Genomic DNA, 26,489 nt, shown 5'->3' with positions numbered 1-26,489 from the left:
TAACTGAATTAGTGGATGCCATGACTGGAGAAGCATAGGTATTTGAGTCACCTCACTGAAGACTAAGTGGGGAACTATGGTGGAGCACAAAGTAAATGTTTTTAAAAAACGGTGATTTTTAAAAAAAGTGAAGTACAGGTGGAACACCGATTTTCCGGCAACTGATGGTCCACTATAATCCAGACAAAATTATGAGAGCCCAATTAAAATTCCCTGATCAGCCACAGATGGCATTGCATGGGGCAAACAATCTTTCCGGTTGTGACCCTCCATCATGAAAAAAAAAACGTTTCTTTCAATCTTCTCTCCTAACTGTTTCGCGAAGACAATAAAGTAAACCTTTGTTACATCGACCCCCTCATAACAAATATGCAGGAAGGAACAGCAGATGCTGGTTTAAACCGAAGACAGACAAAAAGCTGCAGTAACTCAGTGGGTCAGGCATCATCTCTGGAGATAAGGAATAGGTGATGTTTCGAGTCAAGACCCTTCTTCATACTGAGAGTCAGGAGAAAGGGAAACGAGAGATATTGATGGTGATATAGAGAGATATAGAACAAATGAATGAAAGATATGCAAAAAGTAAGGATGATAAAGGAGACAGGCCATTGTTAGCTACGGTCTAGGTGAAAACGAGTTACAGAACAATGAGACTCAACTAGACAACTTTGAAGCTAGTACGATGACTTTGAAGCTAGTGCAACAACTTGGATGGAGAGGGAACGGAGGGGGTTGCAAGGGTTACTTGAAGTTAGAGAAATCAATATACATTCTGCTGGGTTGTAAGCTGCCAATCAGGATTGTGTTATAAATTAGAGGTAATAATTAGATGTTGAGAAGATTCAGCAGTAAATGAACTGAGGTGGACATGAAGATTGAAAGACGCAGTCGCAGTGATATCTCAGGAAGTGGAAGAGGTATGTAGTTGTTGATTAGGAAACAGAGTTTCTGACAGGAACCAAAGGTATAGTCTTGGTCTTGCCAATATTTATTTTCTGTGTGGAATATCTGCCCATTCTTGCTGGACAATAGTCTGACAACTTTGAGATACTAGATGGTTCTGAAAGTTTCAACAGCTAGCGGCAGAAGGCTGATGGTATGAGTCCACAACATCATCGCACAAAGTGGCTTTAAAATTAAAACTTCAAAGTCTCTGTGAAAATGAAGCTTGAACAACAGTCAGGACATCTTCCATCTTGCAGTGTGGTGGAATCATATTAAATGCCAAAACCGAGCATAATGATTATGTACATTAATATATATTGCAACATCCTACTCCAATGGTTTGATCAAGATTATGCTGAGTGACCAGTTACTCAATAGAAAGTGCAGATGGGTAAAAGGTACATCTACCTTAATACCAAGCTATTGACAGTATTGTACAGCAGCACCTGTTTGCTACATACCAAAATTAGGAGGTTACTGCGACAGCTAAACAGTTTCAAGCTAGTAGGTCAAAGAAAAGCTCCAGTGGACAACCATATATAGTTAAGCATTTGAAAAATGAGCAGGCTCTTTGAACATTGGTATCAGCAACGAGATTATCACATTCCAGTAACAGTTAAAAATCGTATAATCAGAGCAAGTTGCAGTCTTCACCTCGATGTTCTAGCAAGTTAAAACAATTTAAATCTACACAAACGTACACACCAGATATGCTCAATTTCTCCTCGCGAGGAAATAATGAAGCATCCAATAATATTCTTATCAATAAATGATTTTCTACTGTTTTATATTTCGTATTGGTTGTTGTTTATTATTGTCACAATTATATTTAGATTCAGTGAAAAAATTTGCTCTGCATGCTATCCAGGTAAATCATACCATATTTCTTTACTTACCTAAATCAACCAGGGCGCAGCATCCAGATAGACCAGGTTGGGCCTTTGCGGAGAGGCAAGCTTGTTCGCCACAACATAGCACTAATACGGAGTATTTCAACAAGCTTCAGTAACAACGGACATTAAGAGAATCATCATCAAGTGGCTTCAACAGCACATCAATAGATGGCCTTATTTGTTGGAAGCCAATGTCATGTTATCTCCAGGTCAAAGTAGAGGGGTAACGCATAATGGCATCATCCACGGCTCAACCATCGTATTACATTACCATTTGACTACTGATGGGACAGGTTTTGAATGTTTCTATATTATTGAGTCACAACTCCTGTAAAACTCCTGTAAAAGAAAATTGTACTGCAAACATATTTGGTACCTCCATTGACAAAAAACGTACCAGGTACATCTATGTTTACAAGGCTAGAATGTTTTTCTTTGGGAGCATCGGCAGCGGAGAGGTGACCTTATTCAGGTGCACAAGATCATGAGGGGAATGCATAAAGTGAGCGCTCACACATATGACTTTTAAAACACATTTAGATGTATGGATCAGAAGGGGTTAGAGGGCTTTGGGCCAAATCCAGGAAAATGAAACTAGACTAATATGTCAACTTGGTTGGTACGGATAGGGTGTGCCGAATGGCCCATTTCCATGTTGTGCAGCTTTATGACTTTATAATTCTCTGATTCTTCATATTTCTGGATGCCCTGGGATCCCAAGAAAAAAATATCAATTCAAAATTAATTTAATTAATGTCTAAGCATCTATGTCCCTCTACATTATAGAAATTTCCAGGATTCGCTACAATTTTGGTTAAGAAATTTCTCCTAAATCGAAACTGTAAACTTCCAAATTCTTGCCATTCCCAGCAGAGGAAGCGTATTCCAGCCTCCTCACTAGTAATCCCCTCAACATGGAGCCATTTAGATTGCTCAGATCCAATTAATCAATGTACATATTAACCAATATAAAGTATTACAGAATGGGGGAGAGGAATAGGGCCATTTTTTTTTAGATGCTCTTTTCAGAAAACTATTCTGTTTCTCTCCATGATCAACTTCCTGTTTTCATCCAATATCAACTGGCTGTATAGAAAGATGGACAGCCCAACTTTGTATCTTGTGCTCCCCTCCTTTTGTTGATCCCTATCTCCTGCATGATATTTGGCCACTGAATCAAGGAAATTAGGAACTCGTTGCATGAATATTTAAAATCATGGGCTCTACAGGCATTTGAACTTCCTCAATCTTTATATAAATGATTCTGGAAAATAAAGAATGGAAATTTTTACCAGTTCTTCCCAAGAAGATCTGGGGAATTAACCAAGAAATGGCAAAATGACAAAATGTTGATTTAATGTTAATGCAGCAAAATATTAAACCATTTCACAAGAGTGTTATTAAAAACATTGTTGCCAAGCCACATAATGAAATATTAGACCTAAAGAAAGATTTTAATTAGCATCTTCAAAGAAAGAGAAGATGCATGGCAGATATTACAGTAGATTCCAGAGCTGAGGTAGCCGTCAACTGAGCAGGGATTTATTAATGTACTTGTTAAATTAGGGCACAATCATGGGAGCAGAAGTAGAGAAGCACAAACGACCAAGCAGTTACAAGGCTAGAGATTATAGTGCCTTCCCAGGATCTTAATACACACTGAAAAGCATGGACTAACCAAATGGGATTTGGTGAAAAACTGGAGCACTGCACTGAAGTTTTGAATGTCCTCAAATTTATGGGGAGTTGTCGAGGGGTACACAGGAATATTCAAATTTGGATATCAGAGATATGGATAAGAGGTAAAACAGCTGAGGTAGAGGACACATTAAGGCACTGAAAAAAGGTCTCGGCATTACCAAGAATGTATAATCTTAAGCTCAAGCAAAAAGCAAAGTAATGGAAGATCACAATGGGTCAGGCATTATCTATGGGGGCATGGACAGATGAGGATCCTGGCCCACAATAGTCATGTATCCAATCTCTCCATTGATGCTGCTTGACCAGCTGGGTTTCTCCACCACTTTGTCTTTTACTCAAGATTCCGGTATCTGCAGATTCTTGTGGCTCCATAAAAAATTTATGGATTGATAACAATGGTGACACAAAATTTGCGAACAATAGTCAGGAAAGAAGGGGCAGTGACAAGAGATAGAGTTTATGATGTGCATTAACAATGCATCAATCCTATGAATATTTAGAAGAAAACTAGACCAAGTTGGGCCCAAACCTCCCCGGCATTGGTACAGCACCCTCTCCTCCTCTCTCCTCCTCCCTCCCCTCCACCCCTCCCCCCTCCTCCCTAACTGTGTTTTCAAGAGGATGTTGCTCAAAGGCGACATAGCAAGGGAAACAAAAACTGGTCAGGGACTCATGGGAGATGAGATAATGATGAGGATATAAGAGAAGCTGTTCTAACTACAACTAGATAAATGAGAACTGAACCAGCAAGAATGATCCAACCCAGCTGGATAATGAGATGTACAATGGTGGAAAGCAAGGGAGAATGAAGGCATTTAAAATGGCATGATCAACTGTGATTTAACCCCATCATAAGCAGAAAGGGCATCAAATGGAGAAATTCATACAAGCATTTGCAGCATTCACATATTACATGATGTTCAGAAACTTGAGAGGAAAGAGATAGATATTGTACTTTTTAATTATAGACTGAGGATTCAAGTTTTTTTTGAGAAAGGTTGACAGCAGATTTGCAGATGTAGGGTCAGTACCAGAGGAGACAGGACAGTTAACAGTATCAGCCAACGTGGGATCCAAGAAATAAAGTGGGATGGTCTGCAGTGCAATATTAGCATGAACAATGAAGCAGATGCTGAGCCTCATGAATAAAATTATTTCAGAGAGGTTATGTGCCAGACAAAATGGAAACCAGAGATAGCGATTCCACTTGGGGGTGATGTGGTGGGTGAGGGCTGGCATTCAAAGTTTGGCCCAGTGAATGTAGTGGACACATAGAGAACTTGCATCATATGGTTATATAACGTCATAACATCATATGACTTTAGCCTTGCTGCCAGGCTGGAATAAAACTGTTTTGAAGTTCCTGTAAATATGGTGTTTACAGATTACTAACACCCCAGTATATTCCTAGATCTATTCCAAACTGAACTTCATTTGTCATTGCAGGTGAGAAGAGAGGAGTGGGGGATTTTAAAAGAATGGGGGATTTAAAAAGAGTGCTGGAGAAAAATAATGCCAGGACTTACCCATTCATTCCAGAATGATCCAAAAATAGGGATGTGTTTTGGCAGACTAAAGGACTAATGCTTCTAAATGTACTTCCAATCACAGCAAAATAGCTGCTCGATCTGGTCAAATTTGAGAAAGCAAAGATGAGTCGCATCTAGGTTTGCCAAATTTCTCACTCCCAAATAAGGGACAAAAGGTGACGTCACAGCCCGTGCCCCACCTGACCTCACCCAGCCAGCAGCCACGTGCTCCTGCTACACCAATGACGGCCGCCCGGGCCGGGAGACGGTTTGCTACGCAACCTCTGTTAGGCGGCGCCCGGGCCTCCGGGCCTACACTGTCCGGGCCTACAGCGCCCCCCCGGGCCTAATATGGGACAAGAGCGGTCCTGTACAGGGCAAACCAATTTAGCCCAATATACGGGATGTCCCGGCTAATACGGGACAGTTGGCAACCCAAGTTGCATCAGCAGATCATTTGGGAGGGAATAATTAATTTAGAGCAACTAGGAAATTTGGTGAGGATATTTACACAGAGTAACAGGTTACACAGGTTAGTGGTTGCAAATATATAGTGGCAAGTAGAGGAAAAAAGGCTAGGCTACTGAGATTTTGAAATAAAGTTTAAAAATAGATAGCTTTTAGAGTGGCAAACAGAAAAGGAAGTAAGTTGGAAGGAGAAAGTGGGGAAATAATGAATAAGTGAGATAATTAAAACTGGCCTTGTAATTAAGACACCAGCAATGCCACTTGAGATGGCATGGTCCAGGGTTGACCAAGAATCAGTGTTAGGGAATTTATATCAAAGTAGGATCAAGAGATAATATGGGACAATGAATTCAGAGAACTAAAAGCAGTGAGTTGGGATGGTGGATGAAATCAAAAAGGATAAGAAGCTGTTCAATGCACAATCAGCGTGGGGAAAATAGTTGTGAAAATCTCAATGGGGGAAAAAAAAAAATCAATGCATATGGAGATTTTCTCTAGTGTCCTACACTTATCAAGTTAGTTCACATATCTTCAAATTAATGGATAAAATTTCCATGAAGTAACTTTTCAGTATCCAAAATATACTAAAAAATCTTTCGATTTGCATTATCTTGTTAGTTTGCCACTGCCTGATAAATTTGATTTACTAATTCCATCATTATTATTTCATACCCCAACAGTAGCAATGACAATGTAACGCTGCAGTGAAAGATTGATTTGCTTTTTCATCTCTTGAATTCTTCCAGTTCAACTCCATACCACTCTTCCTGAACATTGATAATCATCTCTGAAATCCTCATAATGAATTGGTTTAGGATCATTAATTGTCAGGTGGGTGAACTGGTTTCCATCACTTGGCCAGCAAATCGATCAATATCACAATTTAAATATTGCAAATGCTAGAAATTTGAAATAAAACAGAAACACATAATTCAAATAGCATCCGTAAAGAGTTAATGTTTCAGGTTACTCTGAAATGTTAATTGCTTCTCTCTCTCCCCACAGATGCTACATCTACGCTGACTATTTTCTAAATTTTCTGTTTTAATCACCAAAATCCCAACCTTCAGCCCTTAATTTTCGAGAATGGAGGTTCATTACAATACTCCTTGCAGTTTACTGCTGCTTGATCCGCATCTAAACACTCACTGACTGGACACTGCATGACCCGAGTCACATTTGAATACTGCAGTAAGCAGACTTTACCAGAGAATTGTCATGCAGCATATTACATTCAAGCCGAGGAGGTGGCAATGATAGACAAAAGCACTTTCAACCTAGAAGAGCTGGATAGCTGTTTAACATAATGTTCTGAACAAAAGTATGAACTACCAGCATTCAAAATGTTGGCAGAAACTGTGCATACCAAAGGCCGGCCATATTAATGTCACTTCATTGTTGCCGTTGAATTGAAAAAGCTTAACTATAATCAAACAGCAGCAAGCTATGTATTGGCATCTACACACAAAGGCAGCTGATCACACTGGAATAATAACTCTATATCTGGCTTTCTAAAAAGAATTTAGCAGCACAAAATAATATGTGAGCATTTTTACAGCAAATCTCACTGGCAGCAAGCTGAATAGCAAGCATTTCCCTCCTATCAATAATGTTAACCCCTTGCTGCAAAATTAATTTTGCTTACAAATCTTACTGGTTATAATCAATTATTACATTATTTGATAACAGGCAACTGAACACTCATATTTGAGTACAACCAATGCTGTGCTAGTAAGAGAAATCAAGCTTAAAATGTTACCTACATTTGCTGACAGTATGGTAGAAAAATTGAAAAGTATTTAAATGAAGGGGCTTTGTAAAACAATGGATTACTTCAGATTATTTGCAGTAAAAGGAAAAATAATAGCATACTACACTGAATAAGGTAATTTAAGAGTTTATATTTGGGACACCATTTGTACATTTTACATAGCTCATGGTACATAAATGTAAAGCCCCTTATTTGGTGAGGTCACAGTTATTATTTGCACATAAATATGATTGTATTTACTTACAGCTACTACTGCTCCAAGACTTCAGGAGAGACTTAATGCTGATTTCAAAAAACACAGAGTCCTGTAGGCTCAACATTTTGTCTTTTGGTGAGCAGCGATGACAAGATATATCACAGCAGTTTTCCCAGCTGTTTATATTATATCTTGTGTTGTTGTCCCCTCACTCCTTTCAAAGACAGCGCAGTTCTTGCTTCAAATGTCCTTTTTCATTATCATGCAGTCTTTCTGTATGACGCACGCTTCCAATACCAGCAATCCTGAATGCAGATGAAGTCAGCAGCTGGCTAGAAAACTTACTCCACATTGAGGGCAGTTTGAAGGTCAATTTCACCTTCCATGGGCCACGACAACATCTTCCATAAAGACTAAATCGTACGATTCAAACACAAAGAGTGGTCTATAATGGCCAAGTCGAGCAACTGTTACCAGCAGCTTCCTATGTTGGTAAATACAGTACAGAAGGGTGGAACCCAGAACTGTTATAAATAACTGTTCAGTTAACTACCAGAGAAATATAAATGCACAGAGCAGAACCACAAGAGTACCTCGCCTCGCATTGCCTTGTAGAACTGACAACCTTTTACCAAGTCACAGAAGTACATTCATCGGCACTGTTTGTTTCTGGAAAAACCTGGCTCCAACGTCTTTTCAAAGCAGTGAATTACTTCCTACGGCACTGCCCACCCAGTCAATAAACAGCGACTTCTCAGCATGCTTGTGATGACGCAGTATAGAGCGTCCCATTTAATCTAGCAAAGATAATGTTGGCCGCCTGGCTTTCACTTGGGGGAGGGGAGAAGGAGGAGTGGGCAGGGTGATGCAATCGATACTGTGGCTTTCTAGTCTCTGGTGCAGCACTTCAGCTTCCTTACACCAATTTTTTTTCCACGGCTGCTTACACAAAATTTCTCTATTTCATAATTGCAGCAGAAGAGAAACGGATCTTAATACATTTCAGCAATACATTTTACATGTTTAATTTACAACTAAGACACTCAAGATTTTAACGTCAACATGTTGTCTCAGCAATTAAATGTTTAAAATAATTTAAAAAATACCAAGCAATTCATTTTTACCAAAATTATATGCAATTTAGGAAACAGTTTTTCTTCAATGATAATCTTTTCCCCTAGTTCCTTGCAAAACGTTTCCCTCGGTTGCTGCGGTGCTGGCTCGAAGGGCCGAATGGCCTACTCCTGCACCTATTGTCTATTGTTATAAAAATAAAAAAAACTGAAGAGGTTAGAACACCAAAAACAATGGCCAGCGTGGACCGCAGTGGGCCAAAAGGTGTGTATCTGTGCTTTATCTTGCTATGATTTGAAAGCACAAGATGCTGGAAACATTCAGCAGGGCAGGCAGCATATGCAGAAAGAGAAACCATCAACAGTTCAGGTTCAAGCCTCATCACCAGCACTGGAAAGGAGAGAAAATATGTTGAATTGATTTGCAGAGATATCTATTTCCCACACTTCTGCTGTTGATACTCTCCTCATGACAGAGCAACCATAGAGATCCCTTGATTTTGACAATCTACTTGACAACTAGCTCTGCCATTCAATTAATTATTCTTCACAATTTCTGCCACCTTTAAAGAGATTCTTTCAAAGGAATCCAGGCACCACCACCAGGCACATCCTCCACAACCTCTTCAGCATTCATAAGGTACCGGTCCATTTGCAACACCCTGATCTGCTCTTTCATGTCCAAACGTTACTCAGTTTTAAGGCTCTTTCCGAGAAACCACAGGAAATTCAACACCTGTCCTTTCTCTTCTTCCCAAAGGAAGCAGAAATACATTTACACCATCAAATCTTGTGTTCTGTATTTCCTTTTTACAACATAGCCTCCTCCATATTGGAGAAACTAAACACAGATTAGGCAAACTCCTCATTCATCAGTGGTGACCTTGCACTTCGTATTGCCTTCCACTTTAATTCTCCATCTCTCTCCCACTCTGATCTGTAGATGGACCCAAGAGCAAGATCAAACACAAGCTTGAGGAACGGCAACACATCCTCCATCTGAGTGTTCAGAAGCCTTGTATCAAATTTTACAACTTCAGGTAACTCGCTTTCTCTGTCTGTATCAGAGCAGGCCAGGCCATCTATCTGTGAGACTAACTCAGTTATTTTCTCTCTATTAACACAAACTGACTTGCTGGGCATACTCTGCCACCCTACATTTCGTAACTTTTAGAGTCATAATTACATGAACAATTCTGATAAGCTATGGTTTATGCTGGATGGATGCTGGATGAAACAAAGGTCAAGAGAACAATGAATTAATAGAATCAAAATATAACTAAAGCAAAATGAAAGTTTCAGAGTAATGGAAAGAGGAGTATGCAGGTTTTAATTTAAAATGAGCTTGTTCTTGTACATAAAGTGTAAGAAAATAACTGCAGATGCTGGTACAAGTCGAAGGTGTTTATTCACAAAATGCTGGAGTAACTCAGCAGGTCAGGCAGCATCTCAGGAGAGAAGGAATGGGTGATGTTTCGAGTCGAGACCCTTCTTCGGACTGATGTCAGGGGGGGCGGGACAAAGGAAGGATATAGGTGGAGACAGGAAGATAGAGGGAGAACTGGGAAGGGAAGGGGAAGAGAGGAACAGAGGAACTATCTAAAGTTGGAGAAGTCAATGTTCATACCGCTGGGCTGCAAGCTGCCCAGGCGAGATATGAGGTGCTGTTCCTCCAATTTCCGGTGGGCCTCACTATGGCACTGGAGGAGGCCCATGACAGAAAGGTCAGACTGGGAGTGGGAAGGAGAGTTGAAGTGCTCAGCCACCGGGAGATCAGGTTGGTTAAGGCGGACTGAGCGAAGGTGTTGAGCGAAACGATCGCCGAGCCTGCGTTTGGTTTCGCTGATGTAAAGAAGTTGACATCTAGAATTTCTTGTTCTTGTACGTGGCTAATGTTGATGAAATTACACAAGAACATCTATGTTCCCCAAAGAAACTAGTGGGCTTCTACAATTGATGAAATTCATCTGCAGACTGTAGCTCAAAAATAGCATTTGGAAGGGAATCCCAGGTAGCCAAACAAGTGAAAATTAAGAAGCAGTAATCCAAGTCCAAGTCAACATGGTGTGCAAGTTGAAGGAAACCCAAAAAGGCATGATATTCTCCTGACGTTACAGATCTTGTGCTTCTTAGGGGAGGTCACAGGACTGGAAGTTACAACTAAATCAAGTTTCTCCTGGCATTAAAGTGCATCATGTAGATTGGATACAGCAATGCTGCAACAACTTCTGCCATCAAGCATTTGATAAAAAGGTTTTGAGCAGACGGGTGAAGTACCTGGTCACAGGTAACCTAACAGTTCACTTAACAGGTTTCTGCTCTCCTGCTTTGGTACCTTGACTTCTAACCTAATAAGTGCATGTTATTCTCTGTTTTCTGTCTGTTAAAGTAATTCCTTTAGTTAAGGTTCTGATCATTACTGAACTCTTGAGTAATCTAAAGGTGCAGCGAAGATGTGGCAGGAAGGCTCGATGACCACAAAGCTTAGTGGAATTTATTCACAAAATGCTGGAGTAACTCAGCAGGTCAGTCAGACTGAAGAAGGGTCTCGACCCGAAATGTCACCCATTCCTTCTCTCCTGAGATGCTGCCTGACCTGCTGAGTTACTCCAGCATTTTGTGAATAAATACCTTTGATTTGTACCAGCATCTGCAGTTATTTTCCTAAGCTTAGTGGAATCGCTATTCTCTCTTGTTGGAAATGGTCATTACCTACCATTAATAACACATTACCTGTCATCATCAGTTGATCATATCATACTGCCACAGTCGGCAGTTGCATTACATAGGAGCCGTAAATGAAGCTGAACATGCTTGTAATGAATCATTCTTCGCCTAACATTTAAAAAAATGAGGAAATGCCCTAAAATAAAATGCTGAAAATGCTCATTGGGTTGGATATCATCTGTGGAGAGAAATAATAGTTAATATTTTTGGTTGATGACCTTGTACCATAACTGGGGTAATTGACCTGAAGTGTTAACAATGTTTCCCTCTCTATAGTTGTTGTCTGACTCATTGAGAATTTCCAGCATTTTCTGCTTTATTTCACATTTCCAGCACACGCAGCATTTTATTTTTGCCATATTGAACCTTCCAGAAATCCTTAAATTTGATTGCCCATGAACCCTGCTGAATTAGCCTGTTCTAAAGATGGCAGTTTATGCCCCTCCTTTGTCAGTTTTTTATGTGAAGATGTGTAAGAAAGAACTGCAGATTCTAGTTTAAACCAAAGATAAATACAAAAAGCTGGAGTAACTCAACAGGACAGGCAGCATCTCTGGAGAAGGAATGGGTGATGTCACCCATTCCTTCTCTCCAGAGATGCTGCCTGAAACGTTGAGTTACTCCAGCTTTTTGTGTCTATCTTTTTTATATGAAGATGCTCACTTATATTATAAGATTCAGTGTCCACCACAGAATGCATCAATATCTTTGGAGAATAAAGAAATTTTAAAAATAAAAATAGAAAAATGCTATGTTTGCTCTGCAGCATGGAAGCCTGCAGAGATATAGTCTGTACACACAAGATTTAATTCATTCACTGATAGCATACATAACACATTTTGGAAAGCATGTATGCCCTGCCCCTATCAGGGATTTTGTATTCACGGGTTGCAAATAATGTGTTACTAACATTTCAAAGATATGTCATTTAAAATTAACTGCAATGTAATTATACTGGAAAACAAAGGGATTGATGGTGATAAAACATTATCTCAAATGAAATTGCAGTCAGCAAACAACTTCATGGTTCAAAGATTTAGACTCGCTGCACAAGGCCCTACCTAAATCACCATATTGCAGATTGTGCAATATCATGCCGCTATCACAATCATTTAACACATCCTGCTTGCACAGGGACATCTCATCTCAAAAGCCTTTGACTATCAATTGAGATGGTTTTTGGCATGCTGTATTTCATAGGTCAAAGAATTGAGTGGTTATTCCTTGTTATTATAGACTTTATAACAAATTTCAGTTCTAGCAGACAAAATCTGTTGTAGCTGAGATGACGTTTGTATCGGAAACAAAGGGCAGAGTTTGTCGCTTCAGTGACCGTAGGTGGTTGGAATGAATCGTGTCTCAGTCTGTATTTAACATTGCTGTTTATTGTGTGGCTTCTTTTTGTGTATGTTTTGTTGACTATACATATTTACCCTCCTCGCTTGGTTATAGTGGACAATCGGCAGTAACGGATACCAATGTACATCACCTCCACTCCTGAAACAAGATCACTGGGTCATCATGCTAAAGTAGGCAGCTGATGCTTTACGATTCACACAATAAGAGGCCAAACTCACTTTCATTGTTGGTTCATTCAATGAAGCATACAAGAAATTGGGACTTATAGCAAATGCTTATAAAAAGGATCGCCATAAAACTACCCAGTGGGACAAATGGGCCCTTGCCCAAAATATTGATCCAAGAACAGACCGCTTTAAGAGCCTCAACCCAACCACAGATTATACTTCCCATCCCTTTATTTTGCAGCTTCTTGAAATGAAGATTAAAATTTCAATTTACTTTTAAAATTATTTTTGCCCAAAACTAAATGACTTAATTTTACAAAGAAAAACAAATTACTCCAAAAATTGACTGGGTCACTTCTTTTATATATTTAAGTAGCTTGGCCATTAGGTTTCTTCTTGTAAAACTTTTCATTAAATAATTACAGCCTTTTCTAGCCAGCTACTTAACAGTGATCAATGTAATTTATTACTGGCAAGGGTGGCAATGACAACTGTTTTGAATATTTTCACAAAATACATAGTCAATTCTTTTAAACCCAAAATGGGTGACCTCACATTTCACCATGCTAAACTCAATGTTCAAGAATTTTTGCTTTGCAGTTTTGTTTTGCAAGTGACCTCACTATATTCTGGTCATTCCAATGAATGGTCGCCTTCCTGTGCATATTAGAGCAAGAAGGCAGGATAGTAGCCACTGTTATTCCTTTGTTTAAGAAGGGAAGCAGAGATAATTCAGGAAATTATTGGGTGTGGATTAGGGGTGCCAACTATCTCACTCCCAAATAAGAGACAAGGGACGTCACCGCCCTGCGCCCCACGTGACCTCACCCAGCCAGCGACCACGTGCTCCCGCTCCACCAATGAGGGCCGCCCGGGCCGGGTTGCTACGTAACCTCCATTAGGCAGCGCCCGGGCCTCCAGACCTACAGCGTCCCCCAGGCCTAATACGGGACAAGGGCGGTCCCGTATGGGACAAACCAATTTAGCCCAAAATACGGAATGTCCCGGCTAATACGGGACAGTTGGCAACCCTAGTGTGGATCCCTACGACAGTGGTTTGGAAAATATTGAAGGATTCGTTTGGAAGAGAATGTGCTACTCCATCACTTTGTGTATTTTTTGGCAATACACTGTTCAATGTTCTAACTCGAGCTTGGAGTCATACAGCTCTGAAACAAGCCCTTTGGCCCAACTTGACCATGCTGATCTTGAAGCCCCAGTTAATCTTGTCCAACTTTCCGCTTTTGGTTCATATCCCTTTAGACCTTTACTAACCATATATCCATCTAAATGTCTTTTAAATGTTATTATAGTACCTGCCTCAAATGCTTCCTCGGGTTCCTATTAAATCGTATTCCTCTCGCATCTCATTCTTGTTTCCCCTATCCTGAGTAAAAGACTGTGCATTCATCCGACTTATTCCTCTCATAATTGTATACACTTCTAAGATCACTTCTTAATCTTCTGTGCTCCAAGGAATAAAATCCTCCTCAGCTCAACACCTCAGGCCCTCCAGTTCTGGCAACATCCTTGTTAATCTTCTCTGCGTCCTTTAAAGCTTAACTGGACTGAGGTGGACCCGTTTGGTCCAAATCTCTCCTGCGGGCCTCTCCTGGGGCAACCCTCCCCCAACTGACGATCCGGCAACCCTCTCCAACTGACGAAGCCCATTGTCGGGCGGGGAGTGTCCCCCGGGACCGTGGGTGCGTGAGGGGGGACAGGGAAGGGGAGAGGGAGCCACTCACCTCGGCTCAGTGCCACCGGAACTGCAGCCAAAGCTAGCCGTGGACCCGAAGCCTTTCTTGCAGCACGGCGGCGATCATCGGCAATGGTCATCTTTTTGGTCCCTCTGCCGCCGCGCTACACCAAGGGAGGAGGGTCAGGCGCGGGGCACGCACCGGTCCTCCCGGCGGGGGGGAGCGCATCTATTAACGTTAGCAGCAGCTCGTGGCCTCAGCAGCCCCCTCCTCCTCATTAGCCCCAAACCTGCATTGGTCCAGCACTCCTCCCCCACTCCTTCCCTTCCCCTCCTTCCCCCCACTCTCCCACTCCATCCCCACTCACCCACACTTATGTCCCCCCCAACCCCCCTTATGAATGAATGAATGAATGAATGAATGAATGAATGAATGAATTTATTGGCCAAGTATGTGCATATACAAGGAATGTGCCTTGATGCTCCGCTCACAAATGACAACACAAACATACAGTTAAGAATAAAGTATAACCACATCAAAACAATAACGATACAACATTACGGTGTAAACATGTGGGTGAAAATAAACCAGAGCAAAAAAGAGACTACAGACTGGTTATTGAGTAGAACTACTACTTGTGGAAAAAAGCTGTTTTTATGTCTGGCTGTGGCTGCTTTGACAGCCCGGGGCCGCCTTCCAGAGGGAAGGTTTTGTGGCCAGAGTGAGAGGGGTCAGAGATGATCTTGCCCGCTCGCTTCCTGGCCCTTGCAGTGTACAGTTCGTCAATGAGAAGGTTGCAGCCAACAACCTTCTCAGCTGTGCGAACGATCCGTTGCCGCCTCAGGATGTCGTCTTGGTGGCTGAGCCAAACCAGACCATGATGGAGAAGGTGAGGACGGACTCAATGATAGCAGTATAGAATTGGACCATCATTGCCTGTGGCAGATTGTGTTTCCTCAGTTGCCGCAGGAAGTACATCCTCTGTTGGGCCTTTTTGACTGTGGAGTTGATGGTCCCCCCATTTAAGGTTCCTGGAGATGATGGTTCCAAGGAACTTAAATAACTCCACAGATGTGACTGTGGTGTTGTTGATTGTGAGTGGGGGAGGGGAGGGGGAGCTCTTCGAAAGTCTACAATTAGTTCCACTGTCTTAAGAGCATTGAGCTCCAGGTTGTTGCGATGGCACCAGGACGCCAGCTGTGTCACTTCCCGTCTGTAGGCAGATTCCTCCCCATCCTGGATCAGTCCAATCAGGGTTGTGTCATCCGCAAACTTGAGGAGCTTGACAGACGAGGCTGTGGAGGTGCAGTCGTTGGTGTAGAGAGAGTAAAGGAGAGGGGAGAGTACGCAGCCTTGCGGAGCTCCTATGCTGAGGGTCTGCAGGTCTGAGATGTGCTTTCCCAGCCTCACATGCTGCTTCCTGTCCGTCAGGAAGTTGATCATCCATTGACAGAGGGGTTCAGGCACAGTCAACTGGGAGAGTTTGTAGTGTAGTAGCTCTGGCACAATGGTGTTAAATGCAGTTTATTCATAAAATGCTAGAGTAACTCAGCAGGTCGGGCAGCATCTCGGGAGAGAAGGAATGGGTGACGTTTCAGGTCGAGACCCTTCTTCAGACTGATGTCAGGGGGGCGGGACAAAGGAAGGATATAGGTGGAGACAGGAAGGTAGAGGGAGATCTGGGAAGGAGGAGGGGAAAGGAGGGACAGAGGAGCTATCTAAAGTTTGCATTAGCAGAGCTAAAGTCCACAAACAGAATCCTGGCATAGGTCCCCTTGTGGTCTAGGTGCTGGAGGATGAAGTGCAGACCTAAATTGACTGCGTCATCCACTGATCTATTGGCCCTGTATGCAAACTGCAGCGGGTCCAGCAGGGGGTTTGTGATGTTTTTCAGCTGGGCCAGCACGTCTTTCAAAGGTCATGACTACAGAGGTAAATGCGACAGGCCTGTAGTCATTAAGACCAGTGATCCTTGTCTTTTTGGGTACAGGGGCAATAGTGGAGACATTGAAGCAGGCAAGTTTGCAGGGACTGGTTGAAAACGTCTGTGTAGATCGGTGTCAGTTGTTTGGCACAGAGCTTGAGGGTAGAGGGGGAAACATTGTCTGGTCCTGGAGATTTCCGGCTTATCCCCCACCTCCCCTCCACTCACCCACTCCATCCCCCCTGAATCCCCCCCCCCTTCCTGAACCCCTCTCCTCCCCTGCCCCCCCACTCAACCTCTCCATCCGCCCTGAACCCCCTTCCTCCCCTCCCTCCCAACTCCATCCCCCCCTCAACCCCCCTTATCTCCCCCCTCCCCCGCCCCCTCACCCACTCCATTCCCCCTCACGTGGCGGGAAGCGAGCCGGGGCTCACTACGGGTCGCTGCCGATTGCATCACCTCAAAGTCAAAATATCGTAAGTCGCCCAAACTGTGCACACGCAGACCGACATCGAAAACGCAGTTCGTCCTCCTGGCAGGAGGGGAAGGGGAAGCGGGTGAGGGAGGGGGTTGAGGGATAAGGGGGGGTTGAGGAGGGGATGGAGTGGGTGAGTGGGGGGAGGGGAGATGGAGTGGGTGGGTGGGGGGGTAAGGGGAGGAGGGGGGCTCAGGGGGGGTGGAGTGGGTGAGTTAGCGGCAGCTCATCGGCGCGAAACATCCTCCCCCCCCCATTGGCTGCCACTCCTGTCACTCTGATGGGTCCTGCCCCCGGCGGTCGTCGTGGACCCCCCCTCCCTCATTGGCCGCCACTCCCGTCATTCGGGCGTGTCCCATTGTGAACGTCAAACGCGTCTGACGGCCAGGGACTTGGAAAAGGTAATTTTTAAACTTTAAAATATCTCTAACTTTAAAAATAGAAGACCAATTTGAATGATGAGTAAGGTGGTCCTAAAATTTTCACGCTATCGTGTGATGGGGGCACAAAAATAAGGAAGAATCAAACAAACAAGATGAGAGTTCTAGTAATATATACTAGACCAAGTGGACCCGTTGGGCCCATTCCTTGTCAATGGGGGACAGGTAAGAGGAGAGGGTGGCACTCACCTCGGCCCCGTGGCGCCAGGGCTATAAACATAGATGCCATTTCTCCTATAGCAAATTGACCAATACCATGATGTGAGTGATATGCTCTTTTAAATCAAATCATTAGTCTATATATTTTTTTTAATCCATCCAAATAGATCATGAAGCAAAATAAATGCAATTACAATTCTCAAAGTGTACTCACATATGTGTGAAAACAGAAAGCAGAACTACCGATATGAAGTGCAAGACGCAAGAACGTGAATTCACCTTTTTAGGCCTCCTTTTCTTTCGGTTCGTGGATACATTGCATGAGAATTTTTGACTTTGCGCAGTTACAGAATTTTTAAAAATACACTAACTGAAGGGAAGGGAGGCCTAAAAAAGTAAATTCACCTGCAGCAAATTATAAACTAAACGGCACCACAACTGATAGACAATTATGTTATAGGATTTTTAAGTGACTAACTAAAAGGTGTGCTCATTTTTTCATTGTTTAGGTCCTCTGACAGCATGTTCCATATTTGTCCCCCTCAATTTTGGGGAGCACTTTAATTCTTAACCTTGTGTTGAATAACACATCTAATCTCACATTGATACCTTCAGATTTTGTCAATCTGCAGCAAAAAAATATCCTCAAATTAAACAACAAATGCCGAGTCATTATCTGTGATGGCCATAACACAAAATATTTGGCAGAATGCAGGTAAAACTGGGAGAGGAGAAGCAATTTCCAACCAAGTTCAGTTGCAAGCCTGCAGTGCTTGAATAATATTTCCAGCATCTGCTTTCTTTCACTCACTATCTCACAGAATCAATATTTTTCTCTATTGAAGAGATGGTTGATTTCCACAGGCAATGAATCATTCTCAATGCGCAACTATTTCTGATTGAAATAGAGGGGCAAAGCTACTGTATCTTTCTGAATATTTGAAGCCAGTTATATTTCTAACTCTGTACTATCAACTGTACATTTGGATACTTTTTTTAAACCTCATGGAGTGATTTAATTAAAGGTAGCTGCTGCCTGTGATCAACATATGTCACATACTCAAAAGGCAGATGAGTGGCATTGATCAATGCTAATTATAGTTACTTTCTCTTAAATATTCCACTCTTCTGCAATATCCACTGATGCACTCAGCACATTACAGTGTACGTCTCTTTGGTGAAATAAACAATTGCAGTGTCCATGTAGCATTTATTACGCACGTCATGACTCCAAGAGATTTCACCATGAATGCATAAGCCTACTCAGTGATCATGTCAAAGCAATAGCTAGAGCATTTTTCTGCCATTCCAACTTTGATGTCCTTTCAGTGTAATATAGGTCATGCACAGGAGGGACAAGGTGAATGAAAGATACAGTTTGACTAACAGCTCTTATTCCTCTTTCATATTTCATATTTCATATTTCAGATACAGCGCGGAAACAGGCCTTTTCGGCCCACCAAGTCCGCGCCGCCCAGCGATCCCCGCACATTAACACTATCCTACACACACTAGGGACAATTTTTACATTTACCCAGTCAATTAACCTACATACCTGTACGTCTTTGGAGTGTGGGAGGAAACCGAAGATCTCGGAGAAAACCCACGCAGGTCACCTTTATAATATCAAATTGGCTACAATATAAAGTGTTCTGCTTTGCAATAACATTGGTTAAACCACTCACTATACTTCATTTGATTCACAGGCTTGAAGCAATACCGGGAATTTTGTTGCAGGTGGCAGGTTTATTTGCTGGTGACAAATTACCAGCAGCATTCAGGCAATGATATTTAGCATGCAGGTGATAGTCAACTTGAAGTACTCAGATGGTTTGGAAATAAGCCTTTCAAAAGCCAAAGATGTGCATTTTTATCCATTATTAGGGCATTTTAGAATTTGCACATTTGCACATTTTCTTTAAAAAAATAACTTCCCCTCGAAAAGGCCTGAACTATTTCTGCTATGCCATAAACATTTGCTGATGAGAACATAGCAGAACAATACAAATTGCAAAGTATATCAAGAGAGTTTTATGCTATGATGCCCAGCATAACAATTCAAATTGTAAAAATAACCTAATTGGAATCATTCTTTTTCTTCACTGTCTTCGATGCTCCGTAGTAGCCTCTGGTTACCTTCACAACTTGTAAGCAACAGTCTATGGCAAACTTCAAAAGAAGCAAGACATCTCGAGCACTTATAGACTTAAGTATAAGATTTACTTTGTCCTGATAATAGTCAATAGTGCTTTATGTCACAGATGCAACTGCACAGTGAAATTCTTTTTGCATATATTACACATGCGGGCGCCGACATTATTGGTCAAAATCAAATTCCATTCAAAGTCCAGTTGGTCCATTCGATCGGCGTACTGGAACAGTTCCCACGAACCAACATCACTCGCCTCACCTATGCCGGCCATCTTTGCTTCTTCCTGAAGGCGCTGGAGGCATTACTCCAGTTCATCCTTCTACCGGTCCTTGCCCCTCATGTCCGACTTCTTCAGCTCCCTCCTGGTTACACCGACCACGAGCCTTTGGGCGAGGTCCCGCCGTCCGCCGAAAATAGGTAATCCTTCCATGTGCATTCATTCACTGTTCATATATTTCTCCATCCACAATATAGCAACATTCTGCAGCTGCGGCTCACCGGCAGTCTCTCTGTTTTTTTTTTGTTTTTTTGTCATTGTCGTTGTTAAATGTACGTTTTGTTCTATTTTTAATTCTGTGTATGTAGGGGGGTGGTGGGGGGGTTGGGGGAAACCTTTTTTCAAATCTCCTCCTCAACGGAGATGCGACCTTTACCGTGTCGTATCTCCGTTCGCGCTACGGCCTAACATCGTGGAGTCGGCGGCCTCCAGCTGGGATCGACCTCAAAGACTCCGGTCGCAGGGCCTGGACTTACCATCTCGGAGGCTTCGGCCGTGGGCCCTGCAGACCGCAACATCGGGAGTTCGCAGGTCCCTGGCTGGCGACCGGCTTTCGGGAGCTCCAGCCGTAGCAGCTTCGACCGCCCCGAAGCGCGAGGTACGATCAACCCGCTCGCAGGCCCTTCATCGCCCTGCGTGGCCTGGCCGCAGCACTTTCCATCGCCCGGTGGGGGCTCAGGACTTTCATCGGCCTGCTCGGCTCGGCCCTGGGACTTTCCATCGCCCGGTGGGGGCTCAGGACTTTCATCGGCCTGCTCGGCTCGGCTCGGCCCTGGGACTTTCCATCGCCCGGTGGGGGCTTCAAAAAGTTGGGAGCCTCGATCACCTCGTGGCACCACGGGAGAAGAATGAGGAGGAGATAAGACTTTGCCTTCCATCACAGTGAGGGTATGCCTGGAGCAATCACTGTGATGGCTGTTTTGTGTAAAAAATTATATCTGTGTGTCTTGTGTTTTTTAATGTCTACTGCCGGACCCTGACGTGAGAGGACGCTGGCGTTGTGTATTCGCCGCTTTTCCGTCAGGATAGTTTGTCTGTTTGTTTCTATGTTAATTGTTTTTGTAAAGCGCTTTGAGCATGCGATAAGGCGCTATATAAAATAAATGGATTATTATTATTATTATTATTAATAATCTGGCACTCTCAGAACTTTCTGGAAGATTTTGGGAGATCCAGAACTTTGGATATTACTGTAGTATAATACATTTTATAGTGAGCAAGGTGAATTTAAAGCAAGTGCACAAAACAGAAGCAGATGAATTTAAAGGGAAGGAGTGGAGGGAGGGAGGGGACTGGGCTAATGCGTTAAACTGGAACATGGAATCAAGTCCCCGGTGTATTTAAAATGGAGCATGAGAACGAGTACCTAGCGAGCCACACCAATGGGATTTTTGAATAATGGGATAGTACATTACTGGAGTTTTACCATATGAGGCCCAACAATATATCTGTTGCTGACACCATCAAACAGACTATTTTTACATTTAGATTCGACTATTCCAATACTATCTGGAATGGCCTTCCTCATCGAATGCAACATGAACCTGCCATCTTATATTCTACTGCCCATGGCAATTTACAGGAATTATCTCAGAACTGGGTGACTGCAGCAGCTGATCTATCAAATATATTTTACTATGAATAATTGTAAAATTGTAAATTGGTAATTAAGTTATAGCATTGCGCAGACAATATGTAACTGTAACTTGATTTTATAATTATCGTAAGAAAACCAGCAGAACTGAGACATAGTGTAAATACCTGTGTTAAAAAAGTACCTTTATTAAAATACCTCTGTAAAAAGTAATCATTTTATGCAGTAGCCATTGGCATAGTTTCACTTTGATGAGTGCGAACAAAGATGTAGTGGATCAAAGATAGGCACAAAAAGCTGGAGTAACTCAGCGGGACAAGCAGCATCTCTGGAGAGAAGGAATGGGTGATGTTTCGTGTCGAGACCCTTCTTCAGACTGGTTAGTGAAAAGGGAAACGAGAGATATAGATGATGATGTAGAGAGATAAAGAACAATGAATGAAAGATATGCAAAAAAAGTAACAAAGATAAAGGAAACAGGCCATGGTTAGCTGTTTGTGGGTTAAAACAAGAAGCTAATGTGACTTGGGTGGGGGAGGGATAGAGAGAGAGGGAATGCCGAATGAGAGAAATCAATATTCATAGCACTGGGCTGTAAGATGCCCAAGCGAAATATGCGCTGCCCAAATCAAAGCTGTGTGGCCATTAATTAGACAGAGACAAGCAGTTGCTCACAAGATCAGATGACGACAGCATGGCTGGGATGGTAGTTTTTCTACATGGTAAATTTGTAATAATAAAGCAAACAAATTGACAATTAAGGCAAAAGTGTCTACGGGAGAGTTGAATTACCACGAGATATTGACTGCCGAGAACTTAAATGTCACATGGGATCATACGTGGCTGTGTCATTTTTCAAATTAGGAGGCAATAAAATCATGGGCTCTGTTAAGTATCAGTTATGACCTCGACTGAATGGGCTTCATCGGAGAATTGAGGGATAGAGGTCGGAACATAAAAGAAAATTTAATGAAAGAAAGAAGCTTCATAAAAGGTCAGAGGAGAAAAGACTGAAAACATAATCTTTGTCTGAGACTCCAGAATCCAAGGACTGTGAGCTGCGCATCAGCATCACAGGTGCAGCAGTATTGTATTTAATAAATTCTCAAACTATGACGCAAATATTACTGGCTGTTACACATTTTATCTTGTCAGTGAATGATTCCAGTATTACAGTTCTATTAAAGACTGAGTACACTGCAAATTTTAAAGCATTTAAGATCACCTGAAAGAAGTCATTACAATTATAAAGGGTGCATAGTGAAGCTACAAAGAGACTTTTTTCATTTAATTTTTTTCATTTTATTTTCATTAAAAACGAGATGGTTATTACTCACTCTAATGGGAAAAACAGAGGGATGTTTTTAACTCAAGACGTTGACATGTGGAACCCACTACCACAGAAAGTGTTTGAAGCTTAGTTAGAAAATTTAAAAATAAGATTTTTTTTAGAAATTAAAAGAATTAGATGAATACATGCAAGATAAAAAAACAAAACATGTAGAAAGGCTGACATATTGCAGATGGAATGTGGTATTAATACAGCATTATTTAACACCAGTTAAACTATTTTGGCTTAGTACCCTGTTTCTGTTACATATATACTATTTATCCTGAATTCATCTGAAATATACCTCAAGAAAATGGAGGAATTTTCCCTCAATCCCTTCTGATATTTTTCCACAAGCATTTCACAGTAACGTCAAGAGCAGTCACACTTCCTGCATTCTTAAATTAACCTTTAGTTTCCTTGTTTGGAAAACCACTACAATAAGCAATGAACATAAATTGCCCCAGCAAAGCCCAAACCAATATTACCTAGCATATTATTGCTAAAGCCATTCTGTTCAGAAAATAAATGCTGGATTTACCAATGATGTCCATATCCTGTAAATAGTTAAAACTTTGCTGGCTTGCACATAGCCTAAAAGATTGATTTGTCTTGCTTCTGGCAAATAGGACAGATCTGCACAACTGTCCCCAACATTGAGCAGATATATGCATATTCATTACACAAATGATGTGCAATGTCATAGGAGCTGATTCAAATCGACTTGAACATTTGTGATGGTGAGAACTCGGGAGAAAGCTGAGAACTAAATTCACCCAGCATCTCCAGCGAAAGATGGGTGTCTTCCTTTGACATTCATATGCTGGAATCCTCCATCATTGCTGATGGAGACATTTAAGCATCCTTGTGAATGTCCAGATAGAGACGTGTTAATTTTTCTTACCAAGCTCAGTGTTACATGATACGATGGTAGGTCGTCAGGGAAGGTAGGATTTGGTCTCCACGAGGACTGTTCGACAATTACTATCATTAAGAAGGCTAAGATTTATGCATCAATGTCAGGCAACTTGACAACATCAGGATCCATTGAAGTATGAAGTACTTGAATGTTTTCAAGTTATGTCATATATCCTCTCTGCACTTTCCAACTTAATGGCATATTTCCAATACCAAGATGAACAAAACTGAACATAATACTCCATACTCCATGTATGACCTCACCAATGTCTTGTACAACTGGAACTCCTACACTCTATTCCCTGACTAATTGATATCAAATTGCAAAATGCCCTTTTGTACCACCCTATCTAGCTGTGATGCCATTTTCAGGGAAATATATATACTCATACTCCTCGATCCCACTGCTCTACAACATTCCCTCGGGCCCTACCATTCACTGAGAAGATCCTGCATGGTGTGATTTCACAAAATGCAACACCTCACACTTATCTGAATTAAACTCAATTTGCCATTCCTTGGCCCATTTGCCTAGTTGATTAAGATCCCGCTGTAATTCTCGATAACCATCTTCAGCATCCATGAGACCAACTGTTTTAGTGTCAAATGCAAAATATACCTTCTCATCCAAATCATTGATTTGGATGACAATCAGCATTGGGCCCAGCACTAATGCCTGAGATACACCACTAACTAATCACAGGCCTCCAGTCCGAATAACAACCTCTGCTTAAAGCCAATTCTGCATCCAGTTAACCACCTCTCCGTGAATCCCATACAATCTAATCTTCCAGAATAAACCTACAATTCATGCAACATGAAACTCCAGAATATTGGACAATGTGCTGCTTGTCATTAACCATATAACCATATAACAACTACAGCACGGAAACAGGCCCGTTCGGCCCTACCAGTCCACGCCGACCACTCTCTCTGACCTAGTCTCATCTACCTGCTCTCAGACCATAACCCTCCAATCCCCTCTTATCCATATACCTATCCAATTTACTCTTAAATAATAAAATCGAGCCTGCCTCCACCACTTCCACCGGAAGCCCATTCCATACAGCCACCACCCTCTGAGTAAAGAAGTTACCCCTCATGTTACCCCTAAACTTTTGTCCCTCAATTCTGAAGCTATGTCCCCTTGTTGGAATCTTCCCCACTCTCAAAGGGAAAAGCCTACCCACGTCAACTCTGTCCGTCCCTCTTAAAATTTTAAAAACCTCTATCAAGTCCCCCCTCAACCTTCTACGCTCCAAAGAATAAAGACCCAACCTGTTCAACCTCTCTCTGTAGCTTAAGTGCGGAAACCCAGGCAACATTCTAGTAAATCTCCTCTGTATCCTCTCCATTTTGTCGACATCCTTCCTATAATTTGGCGACCAGAACTCATTAATGTCATTAATAACATATGCAACGTTAAAAAATATCTCATATTCCACTGCAGGCAATTTGGAAATTATCTGATACACAAAGTCATGGTTTCAACCATAAAGTTGCCGAGATTTCTAAAATCTGCCTCAACATTAGGTAAATTCTAACGACACCATTAAAAACTGTAAAATCACCCTTAAAGCATTTGTATAACTGGGATATGGGCACAACCTAACATTTTATACCACAAAATTGAATTGAAAAGATTACTTACTATAATATGTCATGGAAAATAAACTATTTAAATATTCAATATCCATGGCACATCACAAACCAACATGATGCTGCTCTAAGATACCAACCCAAAACTATTATCAGCTATATTGCTAGCTTTAAATTCCAGCATCCTAATTAATTCAAACCTCAGGAAACCCTTGACAATTAACCTAAAGCTAGCCACAAAATGCTGGAGTAACTCAGCGGGTCAGGCAGCATCTCTGGAGAGAAGGAATGGGTGAAGTTTCGGGTCGAAACTCTTCTTCAGACTGAAGAAGGGTCTTGACCCGAAACGTCACCCATTCCTTCTCTCCAGAGATGCTGCCTGACCCGCTGAGTTACTCCAGCATTTTATGTCTACTTCGATTTAAACCAGCATCTGCAGTTTTTTTCCTACAATTAACCTAAAGTTGTCCTCAGATACCTGAATATTCATTATCAAATTTTGTGATTATCACAAGCAAGTCACTCGACCATCAACATGTCACCAGTGTGCTTTGACAAGCCAGCGAAAATCACCCATTCAAAGTGATATATCTGGATGACCTGTAGAAACAAAGAACAGCAGATGCTGGTATATACCAAGATAGGCACAAAATGCTGGTGTAACTCAGTGGGTCAGGCAGCATTCAGAGTCAGAAGGGTCCTGACCCAAAACGTCACCTATCCTTTTTCTCCAGAGATAGTGCCAGACCCGCTGAGTTACCCCTTTACTTTGTCAGAACAAGAGACTTTTTCTAACATTAATTACTGTATCTGAATCTCCAAATGACTTTTTTTCCCCAAACTGCATCCAATTTAGTAATGGGACAAAACATACAAAGAATGGAGGATTTCATAATCTACCATCAACACCAGCTCATTAGCTCCAATTCTTCAAAGTTCTGAAAGACTAAAATGTCAAACTGCACACATACCAAGTAATTTGGAGGCTAACACAAAGCAGCAAACTATTTGATCTCTTTTTTCAATTTGTCTTTAGGCAAATCTATCTACAATAGCTCCACAAGAACCATTTCCCTCATCCACCACTACCCTTGT

At 41.9% G+C, this 26,489-nt stretch overlaps 1 protein-coding gene across 6 annotated transcripts in view; it reads right to left on the bottom strand.

Annotated features, from left to right (window-relative positions):
• fryl (furry homolog, like) overlaps positions 1–26,489 on the bottom strand; it is a 275,852-nt gene that overhangs the window by 197,128 nt on the left and 52,235 nt on the right. The window contains exon 1 of one of the 6 annotated variants that reach the window (XM_078398761.1): positions 7,552–8,243. The exons of 4 other annotated variants lie outside the window; for them this stretch is intronic. In XM_078398761.1, coding sequence (XP_078254887.1) covers positions 7,552–7,627 — 76 coding nt within the window. In that variant the 5' untranslated portion in view covers positions 7,628–8,243. Of the gene's footprint in view, positions 1–7,551; positions 8,244–26,489 lie in introns of those variants that run through there. One more of the 6 variants, XM_078398758.1, reaches the window with a different exon arrangement.

Source organism: Rhinoraja longicauda, chromosome 1, assembly GCF_053455715.1.
Source record: "Rhinoraja longicauda isolate Sanriku21f chromosome 1, sRhiLon1.1, whole genome shotgun sequence".
NCBI lineage: Eukaryota > Metazoa > Chordata > Chondrichthyes > Rajiformes > Arhynchobatidae > Rhinoraja > Rhinoraja longicauda.
This window is presented reverse-complemented; position numbering and strand designations above follow the sequence as displayed.